This window comes from Maylandia zebra, linkage group LG18 (genome assembly GCF_041146795.1).
Source record: "Maylandia zebra isolate NMK-2024a linkage group LG18, Mzebra_GT3a, whole genome shotgun sequence".
NCBI lineage: Eukaryota > Metazoa > Chordata > Actinopteri > Cichliformes > Cichlidae > Maylandia > Maylandia zebra.
In genome coordinates this window covers 29,858,778-29,884,377 of record NC_135184.1, presented here as the reverse complement: position 1 = coordinate 29,884,377, position 25,600 = coordinate 29,858,778, and the positions used below count along the sequence as shown (strand labels likewise).

Here is a 25,600-nt window from a genome sequence, read left to right as displayed (position 1 = left end):
CAATCATCAGAAAATGGAAGACATACAAGACCACTGATAATCTCCCTCGATCTGGGGCTCCACGCAAGATCTCATCCCGTGGGGTCAAAATGATCATGAGAACGGTGAGCAAAGATCCCAGAACCACACGGGGGGACCTGGTGAATGACCTGCAGAGAGCTGGGACCAAAGTAACAAAGGTCACCATCAGTAACACACTACAACGGCAGGGAATCAAATCCCGCAGTGCCAGACGTGTTCCGCTGCTGAAGCCAGTGCATGTCCAGGCCCGTCTGAAGTTTGCCAGAGAGCACATGGATGATACAGCAGAGGATTGGGAGAATGTCATGTGGTCAGATGAAACCAAAGTAGAACTTTTTGGTATAAACTCAACTCGTCGTGTTTGGAGGAAGAAGAATACTGAGTTGCATCCCAAGAACACCATACCTACTGTGAAGCATGGGGGTGGAAACATCATGCTATGGGGCTGTTTTTCTGCCAAGGGGACAGGACGACTGATCCGTGTTAAGGACAGAATGAATGGGGCCATGTATCGTGAGATTTTGAGCCAAAACCACCTTCCATCAGTGAGAACTTTGAAGATGAAACGAGGCTGGGTCTTCCAACATGACAATGATCCAAAACAAACCGCCCGGGCAACAAAGGAGTGGCTCCGTAAGAAGCATTTGAAAGTCCTGGAGTGGCCTAGCCAGTCTCCAGACCTCAACCCCATAGAAAATCTGTGGCAGGAGTTGAAAGTCCGTGTTGCTCGGCGACAGCCCCAAAACATCACTGCTCTCGAGAAGATCTGCATGGAGGAATGGGCCAAAATACCAGCTACTGTGTGTGCAAACCTGGTAAAGACCTATAGTAAACGTTTGACCTCTGTTATTGCCAACAAAGGTTATGTTACAAAGTATTGAGTTGTATTTTTGTTATTGACCAAATACTTATTTTCCACCCTGATTTACGAATAAATTCTTTACAAATCCTACCATGTGGATTCATGGATTTTTTTTTTTTTTTTCACATTCTGTCTCTCACAGTTGAAGTGTACCTCTGGTGCAAATTACTGACCTCTGTCATCATTTTAAGTGGGGGAACTTGCACAATCGGTGGCTGACTAAATACTTTTTTGCCCCACTGTATAGTCAGCTGATCATGGGTCAGCAACTCAAAGCTTTTATGCAAGAAGAGATGGTCATGACAGCCTGCTGAACTTCAAACTGAGGATCAGAATGGGGAAGAAAGATGACTGAATGTGGGATAGTTGATGCAGAATAGGCTGGTTTGTGGTTTTCTCTGTATTAGTGTAGGATCTTTACCTTACAATATAAACTGCCTCGGGGCAACTGCTGATGGGATTTGGCGCTATATAAATTGAACTGAACTGAATGATCTTAGAAAATACTGAAATATTTCATTTTCTGTGTAATGTACAGGGTTGGCCATTTATATGGATACACCGTAATAACATGGGAATGGTTGGTGATATTAAAGTCCTGTTTGTGGCACATTAGTATATGTGAGGGGGCAAACTCCTCAAGATGGGTGGTGACCATGGTGGCTATTTAGAAGTCGGCCATCTTGGATACAGCCTTTGTTTTTTCAATAGGAAGAGGGCCATGTGACACATCAAACTTATTGGTAATGTCACAAGAAAAACAATGGTGTGCTTGGTTTCAATGTAACTTTACTCTTTCATGAGTTATTTCCAAGTTTCTGACCACTCATAAAATGTGTTCATTGTGCTGCCCATTGTGTTGGATTGTCAATGCAACCCTCTTCTCCCACTCTTCACACACTGATAGCAACACCGCAGGAGAAATGCCAGCACAGGCATCCAGTATCCGTAGTTTCAGGTGCTGCACATCTCGTATCTTCACACCATAGACAATTGCCTTCAGATGAACCCAAAGATATAAGTCTAAGGAGGTCAGATCAGGAGAACTTGGGGGCCCACGACGACCAATCCACTTTCCAGGAAACTGTTCATCTAGGAATGCTCGTACCTGGCACCCATAATGTGGTGGTGTACCATCTTGCTGGAAAAACTCAGGGAACGTGCCAGCTTCAGTGCATAAAGAGGGAAACACATCATCATGTAGCAATTTCAAATATCCAGTGGCCTTGAGGTTTCCATTGATGAAGAATGGACCCACTATCGTTGTACCCCATATACCACACCAAACCATCACTTTTGTTGTTCCAACAGTCGTGGAGGGATCCACCCAATGTGGGTTAGTGTCAGACCAATAGCGGTGGTTTTGTTTGTTAACTTCACCATTCACATAAAAGTTTGCCTCAGTATTGAACAAAATCTTCTGCGTGAACTGAGGGTCCTGTTCAGAGATGGGCAGTAACGCATTACTTGTAACCTGATTACTTTTTTCAAGTAACGAGTAAAGTAAGGGATTACTATTGCAAAAACGGTAATTAGATTACAGTTACTTTCCCATAGGAACGCTGCGTTACTGCGTTACTAAAACCGTGATATTTTGCGAGAATGTCTCACGACAGTGACGTAAGCGAGTGCGCCGTTAGTGACAACAGCTGTGTGCAGATCAACAATGGATCACATATCGAGTGCGGGAGAGAGTATGAGCGTGCAGCGTTTAAAGCGTGGAAGTACTGACCTTACTTTGAGTTTGATTCCATAAAAAGTGACAAAAACATTAGCGTGCATCGTGCGTGGGAAGAAAACTTCTTTTTACAGCGAAAAAACCCCTAAACTTCCGAGCAAGCACCGAGTGCGCAACGACATAATGGGAAACTCACAGAGAAACTCGCGGATTCTTCAACTGACCGCGGCACACCTGCATAAGGGTAAACCTCCGCCTACCGCAGTCCTGCTTTACAGGTGAAAATAGAGCAACAGGACCGCTGAGTCTTTGACTTTATTTTCTGCTGTGTTTTACTTGCATCTATTTGAAAGAGTGAGTGTAAACACAAAAAATATTGTATTTTATATGCTGGAATGTGCAGAAAATAGGTTTAAATGTTAAACTAATTTATTCAAGTCAGAGAATGTTGCATATAATTAAATTTTTGCTTGATGCATAAAGTTAAAAGATTAACACTAATAAAACAAGTTTTAAAAAGAGACTTTTCCATTTGATTACATTTTGTATGATGATTTATGCAGAAAAAGTAGAATTGGGCTGAAAGATCTATCGCTTTATCACCTCTTCAGGTTGTAAATCGTGTTTTTAAAAAGTAACTAAGTAACTAAGTAATTAATTACTTTTGAAAATAAGTAATCAGTAAAGTAACGGGATTACTTTTTTGGGGAAGTAATCAGTAATTAGTTACTGATTACTTTTTTCAAGTAACTTGACCAACACTGGTCCTGTTCCAATTTTTGTTTTGCCCATTCTGCAAATTCTGTGCGCCGATCTGGGTCATCCTCGTTGAGATGCTGCAGTAGCTGGAGTTTGTAAGGGTGCCATTTGTGAGTAGCTAATATCCGCCGAAGGGATGTTTGACTAATGCCACTCTCCAGTGACATGCGGCGAGTGCTACGCTGTGGGCTCTTGCTGAATGAAGCTAGGACAGCCACTGATGTTTCTTCATTAGTGACAGTTTTCTTGCGTCCACATTTTGGCAAATCCAACACTGAACCAGTTTCATGAAACTTAGCAAGCAGTTTGCTAACTGTAGCACGGGAGATTGGTGGTCTCGTAGGGTGTCTTGCATTGAAATCTGCTGCAATGATGGTTACTGTGTTCACCAGATATCAACACAATTTCGATCCACTCCTCACGTGTTAACCTGTTCGACATGTGCACAAAGAGAAACTTTTAAATAACTCATGAAAGGAAAAAGTTAGATTGAAACCAAGCACACCATTGTTTTTCAACCACTTATACACCTTATGTTTGCAGTGATGACGTACACAGACAGCGATTCAAGGCTGAGGTCTGAGTTGGAAAATGGGACAAAGACGTCCCAGTGACTGGTTCTTTAACTGGGACAAAAGTGAGACAGTGTCCTGCCTGAAGGTGTGGAAACAAGTTTTTATGACAGTCAGGAGTCCTTTGAGAAAAGCTTTGTAATGAACATCTTTATAAATAAACAGCTTAAGCAGTACAGAACAGTGTGGCCTCTAGAACACAGTAAACTGAATTAGTGAGCTTCTAAAGAAAAAAAGTTCCACTCAACACATCGTGAGTTTTGACCTGTCTGAGTTTTCCACTCAGTTCCAGTGGGCCCGGTTAACAGCTTGACCCTGATGAAATCTTCTGACAGTGTTCTGACAACATGTTACAGTTTCTCAGACTTGGCGTCTTTTGGAGTTTCTGCAATTTTTGAAGTTAAATCCAAGTGATAACCAGCACAGCTGAGTGTTGTTTTTCAAAAGGCCCGAGACAAGTCCAGCTGTCTGTGTCTGCTCTCCAAATGTGACCTAAATGTCTGCCTGCTCATCTTAGACTGCAAATGAGCGATGGAAGGAAAACCATCAAAATAAATATGCCGAGTGTCATAAAGGGAAAACCTCTCGGATGGCCACGGTGTTCAGCTGGCAGGAATGTGTGCCCATGTGTTGTGCCCTTATACCTTATGGATGCAGCGTGCTAACCAACCTTGTTAACATTAGCAAATAGCTTAGCACTCCACAGCCACTGGTCTCAGTCACTTCTGGCTAGGGATGTTTGATTTGTCTAAATCTCCATTAGCAAGTTGCACCTTCACTAGATGCTTTTGGTAGTTCTCAAAAAGCTTATGGCATAATTCTCACTGAGTTTTTGACCACTCTTCTTGTAAAAATTAGTAGAGTTCATTTAAAAATAGCTTGGTTTTCTGACACATACCTGGCTTTAGAGCATACTCAATAAAGTAGGGGCAATGTCAGGGCTTTAGTAAGGCGTAACGTTAGCCTGCTTTGTCCATTTCAAAACCAGTTTGATGTGTGTTTTGGATTATTTAGCTGCTGGATCACCTGGGTCTAAACTAAACTGTAACTGTTGATTTGAAGTTAAAGAGTTTGGTGGTAGTCCTCTGTAATTGTTCTAGCTATTTTACACCACAACCACTGGAAGCACAAAAACCCCAGAGCATGATGCTACCACCACCATGCTTGATAGCTGGTACAGTGATTTGAACGGCTCACTTTCACTCCTCCAAACCAAATAGATGACCAAATGCTGGATTTCTCTGTCATGAAGTTGACTACAATTTTACAGAAAAAACACTGCCATGAAAAATTACATCACTCAACAGTTAACGATCATACCTTTAATGAAGCTTCACCCTCTGTTAATAGAACTACAGGAAGTCCAGAGAACTGTTAGGAATCTTTTAGCTGAACCGGCTTAGGCTTATTTCATTCCAGGTTCAAATGTCACCTAGCGATAGGCAGTGGTGTTAAAGCCAAGCGTTATCTCCACCAATCAGGTGTCATCCCTCTGAACTGTTTCCAGCTCAGCTGCCAAACAGGCGCTTTACTAAAAGAAACAGAAAAAAAAAAAAAGCTAAGCATTTCCTAGCCCTCACGTCATACTGGGCTCTTTTTGTGCCACTTTTTCCCATTCGTATGAAAGCCATTTCCGCTGTGTTGGGTGTAATATAGCCAAACTTGCCACCCGGTTTCGTTTTTGTAAAAAATTCAAAATTTCAGTCTGATTTTCTTACATCAGCCTAACACGGCTTAGCAGTAAAAATACTCACACTGATCACCCTAGGGACCGTTTTGTGCCCCATTGAAACCCATTATAAACGCTATTTTTCACGGCAAAAAAATTACGGTCAAATCGATCGTGATAGGTAATGCTTCCGTTTCCGTTTGCAGTAGTGGCCTTAGAGTTGTAATTTTTTTATTTGTCCACCGGGTGGCGCCCTTGCTCCACATTTGACCCCGGGCTGGAAAACAGCGGGCTGCTTAAACAGACCTGCGGGAAACGAAGCCTCATTTCCGGCGTGCAGCAGCGGCTTCGCCCGCTGATCGGGCGGGACCATTTTCGGCCCCTAGGACCGTTTGAGGGTGCTTTTTTTTTTTAATCAACAGGAAATGACGTATTTGTTGTGACGTGGTACCGGACGTGTGTGTTGGAAAAAGGGGTCCGACGCAACATGCCCCGGTGATCGTCGCGACTTATGCCGGGGAAAGACACTTCTTTCGGCTTAGAGGAGCAACATTGGCCGCCTGGAGACCATTTTCTGCTCCTGCAAAAAAAAATAAAAGGCGATCGAAATGAAGGTTGGTGCTAATCTTTAGTCCATCTAAAGGCCTAATTATAATAACAATCAAATATTACTTCAAATGTTTGTTTTTTTTTATATTTCGTTTTGTTTTGGGGGGCTAAAAAAAACGGTGCGCTCATGTAATTAAACTGCGATTAAAAGGGTTAAAACCCCCGAAATATAATTAAAACTTTACATGAATATTTCAGGGAGAAGTAGTTTTAAAAGACTGGCTAATTTAAAGTGGAAAAAAATATGGATATATAATCTTTTTATAGCATTTTTCGGGCGTGGCAGAAAACGGTCCCCAGGGTGATGAACGTAAGTTTTTTAAAGTATGACGTGAGGGCTAGTATCCAATCACAATCTTCAAGGTATTCACTCTCTTAGAATTTAACAATTTAGTAAATGGGGGCTAAATACAAAGCTACATTTTATTACACAGAAATCACAGGCATCATTATTTAATCATAACAGGAGCTCAAAGGAGAGATCAGTTAATCCAAAATTGTGTTTTTGTCCAGGAGGCAGCTAAGAACGTCCGATAAGCAGATTCTAGTAAATCCATTTGTTGTTGCTGATGCTGATGTTGTTGTTGTGAAGGATTCCAGCAAACATCACGTGACCTGACTGAGCGGTTTAAGGGTGCTGACTTCTGGGGTTTCCTTCAATCCCATGTCTGGTTCACAGACGGGACACCAGGTTGTTGTTACTGGGATTGTGGACAATCCCAGTAACAACCATTTTAGATGGTATTGGTTTGATATAATTCAAATTTTATTATGAAAAGATTTCTGGCACTTTAATGGTGTATTTGAAAAACCACCATTTAAAAGCAACTCTGACCTTTTCAACAAATTTCCTTTGTTTGTCAATAAGAAATATTGCAATTTGCCTGTTTTTTTTATTAGTAATATATCAAAAATATTTAGGTGTATGCATGCTTTATTCTAAGAGCCAAGGATGCAAGGGATTTGATCATTCAGAGGGACAGATTCCTTGCATTTTGGGGAATTTGATCAAATAAATGATTGTTGGTGCTTAAAACACCCTTTAACTGTACATTTAAAGCATTTAAGACAAAATCTGTTAATTTGTCCATTAATAAATTTTACATTTGGGCTGCACTTTAAATAGATTTTAATTTTCCCAGAAAACACATTTTAAAACATCCACTCGTGTAATTGTTAAATGTAAGTTTGCTCCCTTCCATAACCCAAAGTGACCTAACCATAATAACAGAAATTGATGACAAATTAACCGTTAATATTTCAGACGAACTTCCAAACTAAAGGTTCTGGAAAGTTATGCTGACATTTATATTATTTATTAGTTAAAAGATTCCCATTGGGTCAAATCAAAAAGATGAAGAATTATTTAGCCATCAAACACTTATATGTTTGAGATCATTTTGATGAAAAACAGTCACAGTTTGTTAAAAATTACAAATGTTACTTCAGCAGCAGCTAAAGAATTTTAACTGTCGAATAATACAAATTTGTTGAGCCTGAGAGCATTTACAGCAGTACAATGGTGCGCGAGAGGCTGGCTGAAAACATGCAGAAACATGTCATCCAGTACAGAGCGCCAGTGTGGACGTGCAGCAGCGAAGCAGCGCCTTTGTTGTTAAAATGGAAGCTGAATGAAAAGTAGAAATCCAGCTTCCAGATAATTAAGACTGTTCAGCAGTGAGTGTTATTAATATGTACAAAAATACACAGAGCTCAAAGCAGCTGATGAGAGGGGGAATAGCAGCAGGCTTTCATTCATCTCACTCCTTTGTGTGGGTGCGGTAGTAACACGCTCTCTCTCCCTCTCTGGCTCTCTCTCTCTCACACACACACACACACACACACACACACACACACACACACACACACACACACACACACACACACACACGGAGGCTTTTGTTGTGGCCCCCGTATTGCGTAAACAGTGAAGACAAATGAACAAAAATCACCGCTGATTGTCGACAGGTAAGACTAAAGAGGCTTGGGCTGTGTGTCAGTGGGCCATCTGGGAATAAAGTGATAGGCTGAGAGAGAGAGAGAGAGAGAGCGAGAGAGAGAGAGAGTGTGTGTGTGTTTGTGTGTGTGTGAGAGAGAGAGAGAGGGAGAAATAGAGAAATAGACAAAGAGAAAAGGTAACAATGAGTCAGTGCTCTTTAGAAATGGAGATCAATTTCCACATGGTCGCTTTAAAGGCTTTGGCAGGAGAATAATATATAAGTGTGTGCGCTTCTGTGTTCATGTTTGTGTGTCCATGAATCATTTCATCGTGCATTTGTGTGTGTTTTATGTGCTTATTTTGTGCACAGAGATTGAACAGGTGTGTGTGTGTGTGTGTGTGTGTGTGTGTGTGTGTGTGTGTGTGTGAGTGAGTGAGTGAGTGAGTGAGTGAGTGAGTGAGTGAGTGAGAGAGGGTGCCTTTGAAGGAGGTCCCGGCTCCATCTCTCAGCAAATCAGCAGGCCAGAAAATCCAATCTGCCTGGAGAGACAGCAGGCTGTACATCATCTGCCATGGATGGACACTATCAGCGCTTTATCAGTGACCACCCCCTTACAAATACATACACACACACACACACACACACACACACACACACACACACACACACACACACACACACACACACACAATTTTTCAATAAGCACATGCATGAAAGAACACACACAGCCCACTGTGACAGAGACTGATGGGCGTTATTACCATAGTGGTTGTGTGGAGGGATGGAGGGAGGTGGAGGCAGGAAGTGAAACTCTGGCTTTAGTCCGAGGACCTTGAGACGCTAATGCAGATGCTGACAGCTGTGACAGTCTCTCTTTGCCGGTGATACCTTAGTATTCCAGCATGTACGCTATGTTGATATTAACCTCTGCTGTCACTAAATTACTCGCAAATGATCCTGTGTCATAGCGTCACACTCATTTGGATAAGAGTGGATGGGTCCCCAAGGACCTTGCACCATTGATGGAATTGAAGAACGGCGGGTGTGGGAGGAGGGGCTTTCCAAAGCTATGTGACCATTAAAGAAACCGCTCTGATGGTATGACTTTAAATTGTGTCATTAGGACTGAATAAAATCCCCCCCAGAATGGAGAAAAATAAATAAGCTGAAGGTAAAAAAAAGAAAGAAAGAAAAAAATGAGCCAAATGGAAAAACTTTCAATGTTCAGGTCCTCAGTGTGCTCACTATAGTGCTAACATGTTTTTCTGTTTACACTCAAAAGCTGTCATGTGCTCTTGCTTTGTCATGATTCAAGTTATGTTTGGACAAGTTAGAGGACCACCAGTGTATATGTGGCACTGCCATATACTGTATATAAAAGATGGACATCATTTCTGACTCTGAAGTCTAATTAAAATACATTTTTCTTATATATTACCAAATCACAACAACAGTTGCCTCAGGACATTTTGTATTGTAGAATAAAGATGTACAATATTACAGAAAAAAACAACAACAATTTTAAAATAAAATAAAATTGAAGAAAAACAATTATTAAAGTAAGTTTGTGGTCTAAAAAGCTAACTTCATATCTCACAGAAGGTGGTTGCTGAAAATCTTGGCTGTTCAGAGTGCTGTATGTGTGTATTAATGGAAAGTTCACAAGGAGTCAGTTTAGGCTGGTTTCAGTCTGAGCTAAAAAGAACAACTGTTGCTCAGTGGTCCAAACTGTTGCAGATGAAAGCGAGTTTTGCATTCCTTTTGGGAACTAATTTCCCAGAGCCTGGAGGAAGACTGGAGAAACATACAATCCACAGTGAAGTTGGGTGCCACGTGATCTGCTGGGGATGCAGGTTGGTCCGTTCTGTTTTATCAAGTCCAAAGTGAATGCAGCAGTCTACCTCATGCCTCCATCTGCTTTATGGAAATGCCGATTTCCTTACTTAGCACCTGCCCACAGTGCCAAAACTGCTACCAAACAGTTTCCTGACTGATCAGACAACTCGACTGGCCTGAACCCCACAGAGAATATACAACAAGAGAAAAATGAGCTTAAGGTTGCTATTAAAGCAATCTGGGCTTCAGTAACAGCTCAGCAGTGCCACAGCTGATATCCTGCATGAAACCACGTCACACTGATGTAATAGTTCACGGTAAAGGAGTCACATCCAAGTAGTGAATGTAGAAGCTTGCACAGACTGGTCTTGCTGTTGTGCTCAGGAGAGGACGCGCACTTAGTTTAGTTATCCAACAGGATAAGTGTATGCAAAGGGAAAAGTACACCAGAGAAAACGTGTGATTGGTTAAAACACAGCTCGTTTGCTCATGTGTTTAGTGTTTCTGTGTCTGAGTAAATATAAGTATGAGCAGGAGGGGCAGAGCGAGGCAGGCTGGGTGGGGTAGGGTGGGGGGCAGTGGAAAGTGAGGCGAAAAAAAGATTGGGCTTATAGCAATCACTCCTCCATCTATCTGTCTGGATAATTAATATAAATCTGCTCATTTGTCTTCAGCCAATCAATCTAGATTTACACTTGCACATGCACACACAGGGACGTGCACACACATACATGGAGTTACGAGCACACTTAAATGCTTCTTGATGCCCTGATTGTCTGCTTATATGGCTCTGCAGAAATCTGTAATGAGAGAGAATGAAGCAGTGAAGGCGGGATAGAAGAAAAATATTCTGATTAGAGAAAAATGAGTGAAATATTGATGGAACTCTATCAGTCTCCATGTGCTTCATTTGCCACTCTGGCAGATTGGTTGGATGGGTGAAATTGTAAGGACTGCACCACAGCAGCTGGGAAGAATGCAGGTTTTTAGCCACTTTGGATCACTTGCTGTCACAGAGTTTGAGATTTGTTAAATGTAATTCAAGTTGGGTACTATAAATTCACAGTTTTGCTCATTATCTGTGTATTTCAAGTTTGAAATGAGTTAAGGGAACACAAAAGTCTAACTGGAAAGAAAGGAGAGATGGTTAAAAGAGTAGTTAAATCACATTGCATGAGAGGTAAAAAAAAAATAGAAGGAGAAGTTGGTGGGGGAAATACTGAAGTCTTACCACTTGTTTCACTTCCGGTCCATAATATCCACCCACGAGAGCTTTGCTTTGGAACTGAAATGAAAAAACATGATGAAGCAAAACTGGAAAGAATCAGCACAGAAGTAGAACAAAGATTAATAATCAAATGTAGCCTTTTTGAATGACTTACTTTTTTCTTTTTGCCTTATTGTTATTTTTTTATTCTGCTGTTTTTGATGATTACGACACATTCTGTCCCATGTTGATCAACCTTTTTGAGTTCAGGTCAGACCAGTTTGAATGGCTCATTCATTAGAACCTGGTGTTTGGGGGGGAAATACATGAACATAATGGGATTTCTCTTAGGAATAACCTCCAAAAACAATTTTGTGCAATTTCCAACTAGTAAGACGATATTAGTACGGAATTGAAAATATTAATTAACCTGGGCATGTATTGGTAGCAGTTCCAGGTATAAACAATTTAAGATGGTTGGAGGGTTTTTAAATATCACCAAGTAATAATTTAGGATCAAATAATACACTTTGTACAACTAAATACATCGATCTAGCTTCATCATAGGTGTAGTAGGCAGTAATTGATTTGTTGCTAGACGAGTACATTATCGAACTGGTTAACTTTCACTGAGACTCCGCCATAAAGGTTTCCATGATTGTGTTGACGATGTCCTGAGGTCAGTGAAGGGGATTTTCCACTAACAGGGCAACCTTTAAAGATGGCTGCGCTATGCCGAGCTTTTCAATCTTTTGTGATGTATTAAATAATTCAAGAGTGTCTGCCGGCAAACTTTAAACTAATGTATTTTGGCTCAACAAACAACATCCTGGTAATGTGTTTCACACTTTATTCATAGAAAAGCACTGAGATTCCAACACAAATCAATATAAAATGGTAGTAGCGTTACATAAATAGTAATAAATTCTCGCTTTATAGACAGTAGCTCAAGAAGTCGCACAAAAAAAAACAAATTACAAAAAAAGAAAAGGTGTTGATGATAAGCTATGATACTTCTGTGGCAACAAATACTGGAGATACCTTTTCATAATCAGTAGCACAAAGAGGCAACAAACACTTTCAAATATCCCTTAAAGTTGGAAAGAATTCAAAAACAAAAACTGGGAAAACAGTAGGTGAACTAGATCTCTACCAGCAAACAGTACTTCTCCTACAAACCAAAGACAGACGGGGACAACAAAGAAAAACGCCCAGGAACTGGCTGAGTTAGTTAATAAAGAAGGAAAAGAAAAGCAAGGAAAACTTTGCTGCAGTGAATGCATCACATAAAGGCAGCCGACTGGAGCTCCCCGGCGAAATTATTTTCCTAATATATTATCAAAAAAAAAAATAAATCAACGTATCATTTCATTATCCTCATGTAGAAACCTCGCAGCTTTATTTCGTTTTCTGCAAGCTACTGTAGCGCACTGATGTCAACGTGTTTCAGGATAGTCGCACTTAAACGCAACTGGCTTTAAATCCAACGTCCTCCTTGTGCGAGAGGGATCGAGGTGTTCAAGAACATCGGGGGAAAACAAAACTATAGAAGACCTGAACTCAGCCAGTTTAATGAGGTGAAGAGGAACTGAGAAAGCATTTTTTTAAAAAAGTTAGAAGGAATGAGCACGAGGTCATCCACAAGCCGTCTCTTTTTTTGTTCATACAGTTGCCGTTTCTTGACATTTGCGTATCGTTTCGTCTCACCACAGTGTTGCCGCACAATGCGACACCTCTGAGAAGACACTGAAGGCTTTAGTCCTGATTAAAGAAAACCAACAAACAAAACAAATAAAAAATCAACAACTTTTGTACATTGATCGACCAGAAAGGCATTTTCCACCGTCTTTCGCTTTTTCGTCTCCTCTAAACGTTGCAGCGGAAACAGGCCGGCCACTGTGCACTGTCCGAATATAAGCGTGATGGGTCTCCTTTTCGTCCGCAACACCCCCGTCCTCATTAATAGTGGTTCAACCCACTGGGTCTCTGCACTCAGTTTTAAGGGGGTATATTAAAGAGGGGACAACACCATCGAAGTGGTTCTGCATAGTCAGGTTTAGTAAGAATCCGTTTACAAATGAATGCCTTCCTCATTTTACTCAACTTCAAATAACATGCTCACTTTTGGAAAACACCCCCCATCTTCTATAAAATACAAATAATAATAGCTATTATTGCAAAAAAAAGAAAAAGAAAACAAAAAAAGCCAAAAAACAAAAACTGAAAGAAATGTACACAGGAGCACCTGAGAAATGCCTTGAAGTCTTTGCTCTTACAAAACAAAAAAGGGGAAAAAAAAAAGTTGTCAAACACCCCTGTCCAAAACAATTCAAGTACACCCCGTCAAAATCATAAAAACAAAGAACAAAACCATAACATACATCATAAATAATTATAACTTTACAATTTTTTGAATTGACACTTTAGTATTTACAATATCTTAAATGCTAAATGCTACTACTTTTTGTTTTGTTTCTTTAAGTGGTGTCCCTGAGAACTGAGTTTAGCCTCTCTTCTTTTTGCTCAGTTTTCCTTTTTTCATTCCCATTCTTCTATCTGCATTTCTTCAGATCCAAAAAAAAAACAAAAACAAAACAAAAAAAGACAGAGAGAAAGAAAGTAAAGGCCCAGAGTTGTGACTGACTACCCAGGTTTTGGGTGAAGGTAGCTCTTGTGGAATGTAAAAGCAGACAGGAAAATGTTCCTCCATTCAAAAAGTGTTCTACCAATAAATAAATGCTGAAGCAGGCAGGAACGCACTGAAGAGGTATTCGTGTGAAGTGCTTTAAACGATGACATTAAGTCTGACCAGTAAAAGATTCAAGCTCTTTCTGTACTGCATTACTGCTGGTAACAACAACACTTTGCCACTGGGTAAGAAAAAGGGGGTGTGGAGATCCCCCATAAAGAGAAAACGGCTTCCTGTGCCAAGATATGTGGTCTCAAATACATACAATGAAGTCATCAAGTAAACTCTAGTCTTTGAGTTTGCACTGCAGTCCTGTGAGAAAGTCAAGGAGGACTCATCTTCACTGTTGATGATGATCATGACCAGCAGCTTTCACAGGTGACTTTGCGTCTTTTCCATCACAAGACCGAGAAACTGAAGGAAAGATGACGGGGCTAGTCTATTTACTGCTGCTCACCTGATATTTAACATTTTACATTTATGTCTTTTTAATTTTGTTTATTTAGGTTTTCAGTGGTTCTGAACACACTACTTGAATACCTTTAATATTTTTGTCCATGAAGCGCCTTGAGGCGACTTTTGTTGTGATTTGGCGCTATATAAATAAAATTGAATTGAATTGAATGTGGGACCAGCAGAGTAAGCTAAAAACAAAGCTAACTAATGACGGCAATGCAGTGGGGCAACAAACTGCAGATCCACGATAAAATACCCAACAAGCCAAATATTACATTTAAAATTAGTCTGTTGCAACTCTAGTCTTTCTTTTTTTTTAAATTTTGCTTGGACTAAAAGATTCTGGGGAGTAGATTTTGTTTTCATTTTAATGAATGCATGCCGCTAAACCAAGCTAGCTAGCCAGTGCTAGCATAAGCAACTTCCTGCTCTCATCCAAAGAGGGTCACATCTGGTTAAATTATTATATATAATCATAAAATTTTATACAATTATTGAAATCTCTTTATCATCAAGCAGCAATAATAAGCTAACAGCACACTGACATTAGCACATTATATGCGTTCTCTGTTGCCTGGGTTCTCTCTGGGTGGTGTGGCTTCCTCCCACAGTCCAAAGACATTAATTGGTCATCCTGAAATAGCAGTTAGTGTGAATTTGAGTGCGACCTGTCCAGGGTGTGCCCCATCTATCACTCATGACAGCAGGGATATGCTCAAGCAACCCGGCAAACCTGAAGTGGACAAGTTGTTATGAAACTGCATAGATGGATGGATAGATGGATCCTCCCACCCACTTGGCTAAATTGTATTAAATTTTCATTATTTTTTCAAACCCCATTTAAAGTCCCTTTCAAATTTGTCATAAATAACACTGCTAGTTTCTGATAAAGTGACACTGTGGCGGCTCTGTGTAGACATAGTCATTGCAGGCATGTCACATTTACTGTATGCATAAATTAAACTGTATGTTAATTAATGAATAATGTGAGACGTGTTCTTACTACAACATGTCACTACACGCTCTTACTCCCAGTATGTTCTGTATCGAACCTTTGGCATCTCTGCCTTTAGTACTTTGCTTCAAAGTGGAATGTTTTGTTAGTGGAGGTATCTGAACCCAGACCACGATGTTCATCTAAACCTAAACAGGTGGTTCTGGTGACTAAACCCATTCAAATAGTGAGCTGAAATGATCGCAGTGAAAAACCAATTGCTAAGCCAAATTTCACAATGAGACATGATGCCAAAGGAAACATTTGCAGATGTGTCTAAGCCCAACTTAGCAAAACTAGCATGGTGACATCTACAAGAAATGCACTTCATGTTGGTTAAGACACATGACCACAGAACTCAAACTTCATTCTGCGGTTTTAAGGATTACTGAGCCAGCATCATGAACCAGCTGAGGATGCATTCCTTTGAGGTAATGCATCTGATTTCCAGTTCTTGTGATGGAAAAGGGACTTCGGCGACATGCAGAACTAACAGTCAGTGAAATCAACAAGGCCCCAACAGGTTCCAACGCTTCTTTGCACAACACCAGAAAGTGAACTTGTTTTTAGTGATAAAAACGAAGCAGAGGCTTGATTTATATTGCTTGCTGACTAAATCTCAATGTAGTGATGGTAAAGTGGGTGCTGGAGTCTTGCACGTTCAAAAGGTTTTGGCCACAAATAGCTGAAGAGCAGTGCAGTGGATGAGACTCCACCGGTTCTCACAGTTGTATTTTGTCACTGTAAATAAGCTTATAGGAGGGCATAACAGATATACTGTATTTATATATAGAGACTCGACTACCCTACCTTAGCTAAAGCAGCAGCCTGAACGTCACTGTCAGACGTCTGGATTTAAAAACACACACTCTGTGAAGCATCGTTGGACTTCCTATTTTAGATATTTGTCAGAAACCAGCAGGTGAAGGTTTTTAAATCTGCAGGTACTGACTTCCCCCACAGAGAGACCACATGGGGAGTTCTGTATTCTGCCCTCTCTACTCTAAAATGCCCTGAATGAAACAAAGAGGCCATTTCTGATCAAGAAGTTAAAGCTGACAGTACAGTCGAGGTATGACAATAACACTATGTGTGTTTTTGACCTCAGTGGATTTTTTTTGGGAATAACATGCTTCTTCCACTCTGAAAACCTCTCCTTCTTCTTAACCCCAGCTGAAAGCATCTTCTGGCTCAACAGTACATACAGCTAAATCATTTGGTTTTCATATCATCATGTACCCCCACAAAACTAAAGTTTGTTTTGCTTTTGCAGTCACATTCTTTTGACTTTTTTTCCTTTTTTTAAACACTAAATTTAACATTAGTAGGAGGGCAAAATGCTTTGTTTTTCTAGTTTTTCAAACCTTTCCCCCCCTTTTGCAGTCTTAATGAAGTAGAGCAATGTACTGCGAACACTTCCTGGTTCACATTCAAGAAAGAGAACAACAGGATAAAACCTCAGTCAGCAAATGGCTCAAAATACATGAAAATAAAAAGAAATAAAACTTAAATTAGAAACACAGAAGTGTAACTGCTTCCCCCAAGAAGAGGGTCTCTGTGAGAGAAGGTCAGTAAGGTCAGCCGAAGCGCTCCCTGACCAACATCATCAGTTTCTTCTTGCCCTTGTAGATCTGTTTCAGGTTGTCTATGAACTGGGCAAACTGAATGTGTCCATCCTGTGCCAGCAGAAAAGTCTCCCGCGCTTTGCTCAGGAACTCTATGAACTCTCCATAGTGCCGTGGACTGATGTGCGTCAGCCGAGAGTGCGTGGTGTTGATATACGCCGAGATCGTGGCGTCCAGGAGCTGGCGCAGCGGTGCCTTATCCGTGGACATCAGCTTCCCAGAGTTCCTTCTCCCAGGAATTCCAGCGAGACCCGGCGCAGTCATAGTGCACCGCCGTAGAATGTCAGACAACACTGTGGCGCAGTGCACGCTCTTCACCACCAGCGGAATAATAGCCGCAAGCTCATTCTTCCCCAGTGAGTGGCTGAGCGCACAGGCCCACAGCACGTCGTTAATAGCTGGGTGAGTGTCTTGGTTGTAGGCCAGGTTGAGATGTGTCATGGCCAGCGAGGCCAGCTTGAACGACCGCAGGGGGTATCCTCTGTGCTCCATGTACCTCGCAATGGTAAACAGCTGCGAGTAGGTCATGCCCGTCGACGCTGCGTCGATCACGATCTGGTAGGCCGTCTCGAAGGCGATGTGGTCCTTCTCGCAGAGCGTCAGAGCTGACAGGGCGCAGTTCTGTGGGTCCTTCATGGCACACTGCAGGGCCAAGGTCCTTGCGCAGCTTGCAAGCTCCTCCCGCTGGGGGTAGTCGAGGCTGAGGCGCAGGATGGTGTTATGGGACATGACGGTGGCCGCCACAATGCTGGTGGCTTCGGTGGGCGTGAACAGAGTATACCAGCTTTGTAAGATGCTCACCAGCGCCCGCAGACCTGATGAGAGGGAAAAAGAGATTTACCATTCAGTGCTTGTGACCAGAATTGCTCACTATTCACATCAGCAAGCTCGGCACTTTGAAGTGCTGTCCAGATGTAGAGTGAGCACTACTATAGCTTATATGGTACACTCAAATTCCTCATGAACAGCAGCCCCTTGGTCACTACCAAACGACTGTATAGCACCTTGCACTGAGCTGAAGGATTAAGGAAAGAGAAAACAGAGCAGCACTTCACACTCAGCTTTTCAGTTAGGAGGACTTGGAAAATGAAGCCATGTGTACCTCGACCTATAATCGTCCCAAATTGCTAAAGTTACTAAAATCATTAAATCATTTCATTACACTTGGTATAATTTGAGTCTCTATTCTTAAAAAGATTATAGAGGCATAAATTTGACTTCTTAACTGATGGTGCAACATGTCATGCAGCCCCTCTTGTCTTCAAAGATCAAATGAGGGAATCTCTTTTGGGAAAACATCGTTCATCCCTCCTCATTTAGACTAACAAGACACTTCAGCTCAAAAGAAACTGTAAAGCTGAACTTACTGAAGATCACAACGCAGCACGGAGGCTGTAATTAGAGCATGAATCCGCTTTAAAAACAGATGCACATACCGACTTCAGTGGCGCAGGTTACCAGCCAGCGAACCATCTCTCTCCTCCTCCAGTTCAGAGTGGACAGAGTCATCCTCATCACCTGCAAAACACACATGGAGAACATGATGCGCTCTGTTAGCGCCATTGAACCGTTACACATTTCTATACCCTCTTGGCAGTTTTCATGAATACGTGCATTTGGAAATCAAAGCATTTTTGTGTAGTGTGTGATTTTCATAATTTAGCTGTTTGCATGGCACCACATGGCTCCTCTGATGACAGATGTAACCAGAATATGCTCATAATTGCACAGATGATGATTTGCGACCCTTCCATTTTGAGCACTTTATTAGCAGTTTTGCTGACAGGAATTCAGCCGATACTCTAAATACCAGCAGAAAGAGACGGGGGAAGCCACAGCGTCACTGCAGCCTGATGATCTGAGGACTTTTCTGTGTTTACTGTGGGACCCAAAAGGTTTAATTATGTGGTTTTTTCTCATCAACAACAGTAAGACTCTGTGTGATGTTTTTGCTGTTAATTTGTAGTGGGGCAGCAGAGGGCTGGAAAAAATGACAAGGTGAAGGAAACCGTTGCATGTTTTGACTGGCGATCGGTGCTCTGATTTGATTTTCTTTGCTGTGGTGAAATGATCTGTGAAAATTACTGACTTGCCCTCATACTTCGACTGCACTCTCTCCATGCACACACACATACAGTACCTGCAGTCCTAGCTCCAGCGCCACGTTGAGCAGGGTTATATCGGGTGGGCTCTCTGCGGGTGTTGCTATCTTAAAGGCGTCTTGGGCCAGTTTGAAGATTAAGGAAGAGGAGTGGATGTTTTTCTGGATGGCCTCAAGCACCGTCCGCAATCTCAACATGTCGCCTGCAAGCAAAAAACACAACGCAAACTAAGATCATGATGGAGAAATGCCTCAATAGCCAGCTTTGCCTGTTTGAGCAACATCTGAGCGGGCATTCAATAAGCTGGCATTACCTTTAGCAGCAGTGAGCATGGTTGAAGCCAGCTCACACTGCTGTGACTCCAGGTGGCCCAGTGTGAACCAGCGTGGGTATCTGCTCGGAACTATGGAGATACCGTGATGAGGGTGGCCGACATCCCCAGAGCCCGCCGATGACTCCAGAACCGGCAACCTGGCACATGTAGTAAAAGATCTGTTTTAGACAGATGGCACTTTGTCCTGATGTTTTATTTATTCCAAGAGTAACACTAAAATATGGATCTGAGTATGCATTCAGTTACAGCTGCAGTATGTGCAACTGTATTACTTTTATGTCAAACTTTATGCTGGGACACATGGCAATTTAACACGACACATTACCAAAGCATCACAAATACAATTACTTCTGTACACACACCCAATACAACAGCCCTATAAAAAACTTCAACTTTCAACCCAAATGTTCACCAATACCTCTAAAGAAGTTATAGCTACACAGAACAGAGCTGGCATCAGTGACAACAGATATGACACAGAGTACGTCAGATAAAGCATAAAAGAAGGTGTCGAGGTGGGTTGCAAAGCATATTGCAGATGCATAGCAGCTGTGAGCAGGCTACACTTAAATAGCTAGTTGGCTATTTTATATGTGACACTAAATCTTTGGCTGTCACAAAGTAACCGTTAGGTCATATCTTCTGAATTAATTAGGAATACTATTCAGATTAAAAAAGCCATGTCATGAAATAGAGGCCCTTATTCGTTTTACTGTGGCCCTGTTTGCGTAAAGGCAAAATTACCATCATTTACACACGCAACATAAAATACTTTTCATCAATAACTGTTTGAAGCTGCAGTGAAAGGGGAGTCTGACCTCATGGCGCGGAGAGCCACTTTATAAGCCAGGTCTGCGTCATGCGGCAGCAGGGCAGAGAACAGGTACTTGGCGAAGGTGTGCATTGGAACACTTTCCCTGTGGATGACCTCACCCAGACCGCTGAATGGGCCAGCTGGAGCAAAGAGAAAAACAAAATATTCTTTACCTTCTGTCTCAAGAACGTGCCACAAGAGACCACTGTGCTAGGTATGGGCTCCACTGCCCGATTGTGATTTGCACTGAATAAATATTGAAGTCAAAGCTTTCAAGCTACACTTTACAACCGTCACAACAAAAACCTTTCACGTTCTGGACTCAAAACCGTGCAGGTTTCAATATCTGATGAATGTTCTTAATATTGGACAAAATAAATAAATGAAATTTATAAAATTTACTGCAGACACCGTACCTTCTAGTAGCTGTATGGCCTGCTTCCGGAGGGTCTGAACCAATAGGTCGTCCAGCTCCAGTTCCTGAAGCTTTGCAACAATCTGCTCCTCATTACGACACACCTAGAACATGTTGAAGACACAAATAGCATTCACTCTAACTATAAGAACATTTTCAGTTCTGAAGTAGCCATTTAGCTATTAAGTGTTTTCAGTGAAATTCAACTACTTTCAAGAATTTCAAGAAAGAAAATATGTATCAACCCACCAGCAAGAAAAATGATACGACAGAAAAGATCAAAAGAGTTTTAATACCTTTCTCAGAAAGGGTTTTGACCTTAGGACATTAAATGACCAGTACGTTCTTACAAACTTGCATCTATTCACATCTGTTGTTACAGCACAGATGGTAGAAATTTATTTTGCTGGAAAAAATATCTAGTAAAAGGCCTGTGTGTGCATGTGATTGGTTTTAAATGCAATTCTTGGTTGAAACATAGAGGCTGCAGCTAATTCCAGTGACATTAGGAAAGGTCTGTGGCAGTAGTGTTAAGCCCTCTAAAGCAGATTAGCATTTACACAAAGAAATGTTCCATGGATTTATTTTAAATCAGTGAACTTAAGTACTGTGGCTTTCTGCTTGTTTTTCAGGAAACAAATGCTGCGACCTTTTCCCTCTCCTTCCATGACATTTACTTTAAACAAAATCATAAATTACAGTGATTTACTGATGGCGAAGGTGACATCTACAAATTTACACAAACCTCTTTATATAATAAAAGTGTGCCATAGGTGTATTTCGGTGTTCACTAGCAATTCAAGTATCCTCACTCTACTATATTCTCTATGATTTTAAGGTGATATTAAATTATTACCTTATCCTGGGCATACAGTCCCTCGGGCATGATCCTCTGCTGACCCATACCCATCAGAGCCACCTCTAAGGCCAGAGTCAAGTAGGACTCCCCTGCATCTGGACTGCCCCACACTGGCACATGATGGTAAACTGGAGGTCTGGGGTCACAGTCTAAAAGGAAAAAGATTCCCCCAAAAATGTAAGTCATTAACTTCACGTCATCTATACTGGTTTCAGAATGATAAGAAATCCAAGGAGACAGAAAAACAAAGACACCAACTCAGCAAAGATTCCTTTCATAACAGCAAAGTTTCAGAAGTCCACCTTATCCAATACTGACATGCTGCCCTAGCAGCTTCCAATCACCTTGTTTATAATCTAAATGGGAAAAAGCTTTAAATATAGTTTCTTCTTAATTTTAGCTTTATTACTTCAAAGAGAAGATTAGGTTTTTGCTATGGTACACTACCTTCACAGCACAAAAACATCCCAAACTGCCTCAACAAACTCACTTTAGAAGTCTACAAGCTATTTAATTTGGCTAATTCAGAGAAACTCCACTAGACCCCATTAGTGTATTAGCATAAGCAAAAGTAAAGTACATAATATTGCTCCGGTTTTATCAATACAACAACTCCAACAGAAGGATTTTCATAAAACATAAAAGATTGTTCTGGGATGCTTTTAACCTTTATCTAAAATGTGTAGAAAATAGAAAATTATCACAATATGAACCAAAACCACTTTTATCTGCCTAGTAGTATATAAAAGATTACTGTTAAGGATAGTCAGAGCCTGCAAGCTTAGCACATTACTAAACCATACAGTTAATGGGTTATAGGAATGGCTACATGGTGCATATATAATGGCTCTGCCATATCAAAAAAAATTATAATCTGTTGTAGGACTAGCATTTGAAGAGGAAAATAAAACAATAGCAGAAAAAAATACAACAAAAATACACAGATATTTGTGTGTGCCATATAAGCCACACTGTATAGCATTTATATCAGTGTGGCTTAGACAGTAGGTTGTTCATATATGTAAGATGGCTGCTTGCCCTACACTAATGCTTGACAATTATAACTGAGAACAGATGCCACAAGAGCCTCAGCTGTTGATTGGTGCCCATTTGTTCTCTCTCGCTCCCCCTCCCATCGTTCTGCTTAAATCCCGCCTGAGCAAGAGATCCCCCCCCGCCCCCAAATCCTGTTTATTCTAGGGATGTGTGTATATATGTGTAGTAATCTAGAGAAAAGTGGAAACTGGGCTTACAGACTTAACCCCTTAGCCAACTTGCTGTTGTTTCCTCTCCCTCTAGATTGATTGGTTGATGTGAAAAGGCCAGAGAAGGAATCGTATTTCGATTGGGTTAGACATAGTCTAGATCCACCCACTTTACAACAGATGTTCCCAGCTGTCTCACATGGGGAATGAAAACATGGTGACCAAGCTATACTCCCAAGCACGCAAAATTATCATACCACTCTCCTCAAATTCCCCAAACAACACAAAACAATCATTCTTTCTGTTGTTCTATCTCTCTCTCTCTCTCTCACACACACACACACACACACACACACACACACACACACACACACACACACACACACACACACGCACACGCACACGCACACGCACACACAGATGAGTGTGCCAGTGGTCAACATTGTCTGAACTGACAATAGTTCCCTGTAGCCTGGTAACAATGAGAAAACCCAACCCCTATTCTGTTCAGTTGCAATAGCCACTGGTGCAAAAAGGGGAAAAAAAGAAATCCCTGGGCAGTGAGAAAATGCAAATGGTGATACATTCTATACATACCCCACACACACAAATACATGAACGCACAGGAGTGTGGTCTGGACTAAATGAGCAGGGTGTTCCAGCCCAATCCATTCATGCTCTCCTAGTTTATGGCTGCCTGCAGCACAATAGTGCCTAGTCCTCATATATGACCATGGCGTCTGTTGTGTGATGAGTCACTGCTGGTGAACCCGATCACCTCTGGTTAGGATTATATACTGCATCAGCTGGTGATGTGGGCCTGAAATTATACCTTGCGTTTTGTAAATGGGCTCTTTGTATAGTTGTAAGAAACCTGGGCTCTGACTCATGGGTATGTATGTATTTTGCTAAGGTGCATGTTAAGACGTTGGTTTGCTGTGTAGATGTATTGGACAGAAGCTTGGCTCAACAGTGATGCAGACTAAACAGCAGACGCAAAGAGACTGAATCTTTTTTCAAATGCATGTTTCAACATGAAAGCAGAGGTTTTCTGAACTTCTCAGCCAAAAAAATTAAGAAATCACTAATTAATGTAAAACTATGTGCCTGTATTGACTTCCTACACATATTACAGCTACAGTACACAACTGCCGTCTCCAAACTGGATAAGAAACAGTTGTGTGCAGCGTAATCTCTGAAGAATTTGATATGACTGTCCATCATATTTTACACCACAAACTATAACTGGTTTTAAGGAGAACATGCAGCTGTTGCTGAAGCTATCTTACAATCAAAAATGGGATGCCTCAGGGTTCTATCCTAGGTCCACTGCAGTTTATATTATGACTTCTAAGCTATGTTTCAGTGTATGCCTTCATTCTTTTTAGTTTTAGTGATGTGTTTTATATGCCCAAGGCTTTAACCTTCAGTCTGCAATCTTCAGTTTCAAGTCATCACTCTTTAATCACAGACTTGTTTTAGATCCACAGATAATGATTAGATGATCTACTTCTACCTCTGACTCTTCAAATACCTTGCAATTAAAACTGTAAATGGCACCCATGTAACTCTTTCTGAGCCCTACAAATACCTAGGAATTTGGCTTACAGAAAAGATATTTAAGTTGGGATGGTTCAGAAAATTAGGGGGGAAAAAAGTCACACTTGGCTTTTCATTCAGTATTAGCAATGTCTGTCTTCTAACCATAAAGGAGTTCACTTTTATAGCCCTTGACTGTAAAGATATTCTATGCAATCATGCTGCCTCAGCAGTTAAACTCTGTACACCACAGTCTAGTATACTTTCAACAATAATGACTCAGCACCTTTCTCTGTATGAACAGGTTTTTAGACGTCCTTGTAGTGAAAAATATTTAGCCATTACCTGTTTATTAGCCATTTTATCATAATTATTAGCTATTTTTTGCTCTTACTTATTTAGAAATAGTGTCCTATTTAAATCCAATAAGTAAAGCACACAAACCAGTAAAAGCTTAATTTGACATGTTCCTCATATACTCAAAGATATACTTGTATATCTTTGCAGATCTTTGTGATCAACGAACTGCAAACTGCCATCAAACTAGACACCCAGCTGTGATGACCTCTTGAATACAATAAAAAGGGTAAGGACGGTGCCTTTGTTTTCGTACCTCCAGTGTCCATGGTGTTGTCGTCATCAACACGGCACGTTTCTGTGAGCGTGATAAACAGGCAGCCAATCGGGTCTAACGGATGGCCCACCCAGCCTTCCAGGTTAGTCGTGGAGGTAACACCCCTCTGGAGAAGTTCTGAGAAAGGTACAGGAGGGGGAGAGACCGACATTAGAACCACCAGTTGAGACGCTGCACTTTCTCCAGAGAGCCAACAATGCCGTTACCTTTCTTTTGGTGTTTGTAGATGTCCATCTGCCTCTGCTGTTGTAGGCGGAGGGTGTTGATGATGGCGACGGCCAATCGCAGGGCTTCTCTGGAATAACCGTGTGAGCGCAAGGCGTCGACGCGAGCACATGCCGTTGGGACGTGGTCTGTGTGGTGAACACAGAAATAAGATGAGGTCAGGATACCTTCACAAGCACACAAACTCCTTCCTATACACACATTGTACTTTAATCACACACGCACACACACACACACACACACACACACACACACTACAGGATGTATGATGCAGTTAGTAATGGCATGCGCAGACTCAAACTCACATCCAAACTCACAGTGCAGTCTCAGCAGAAAGCCTGTGTGTCTGATAGCTGGCTTAAGTTGCAGAATCTGACAGATCTTAGCTGGAAGCTGCTTACTGCAGATACTGGCCTCAATATCAGCAGAATTACTGTGTGTGTGTGTGTGTGTGTGTGTGTGTGTGTGTGTGTGTGTGTGTTTTGGGTTGGCTTTTAGCTGAATCTGAGATTGTGTGTGTACAAGCTGACACACAAACACTGTCATTCGTCCTGAA

At 41.4% G+C, this 25,600-nt stretch overlaps 1 protein-coding gene across 1 annotated transcript in view; it reads right to left on the bottom strand.

The window, feature by feature from the left end:
• Positions 1-11,989: 11,989 nt before the first annotated feature.
• The window catches only part of zswim5 (zinc finger, SWIM-type containing 5), a 77,482-nt gene continuing 63,871 nt past the window's right edge, over positions 11,990-25,600 (bottom strand). Inside the window, exons 8-16 of the mRNA XM_004565318.5 lie at positions 25,026-25,172; positions 24,799-24,936; positions 21,439-21,590; positions 20,584-20,686; positions 20,172-20,307; positions 19,333-19,490; positions 19,058-19,221; positions 18,354-18,435; positions 11,990-17,732 (exon numbers count right to left, since the gene is read on the bottom strand). Of these exons, the coding sequence (XP_004565375.1) occupies positions 16,870-17,732; positions 18,354-18,435; positions 19,058-19,221; positions 19,333-19,490; positions 20,172-20,307; positions 20,584-20,686; positions 21,439-21,590; positions 24,799-24,936; positions 25,026-25,172 (1,943 nt within the window). The 3' untranslated portion in view covers positions 11,990-16,869. The remainder of the gene's footprint in view (positions 17,733-18,353; positions 18,436-19,057; positions 19,222-19,332; positions 19,491-20,171; positions 20,308-20,583; positions 20,687-21,438; positions 21,591-24,798; positions 24,937-25,025; positions 25,173-25,600) is intronic.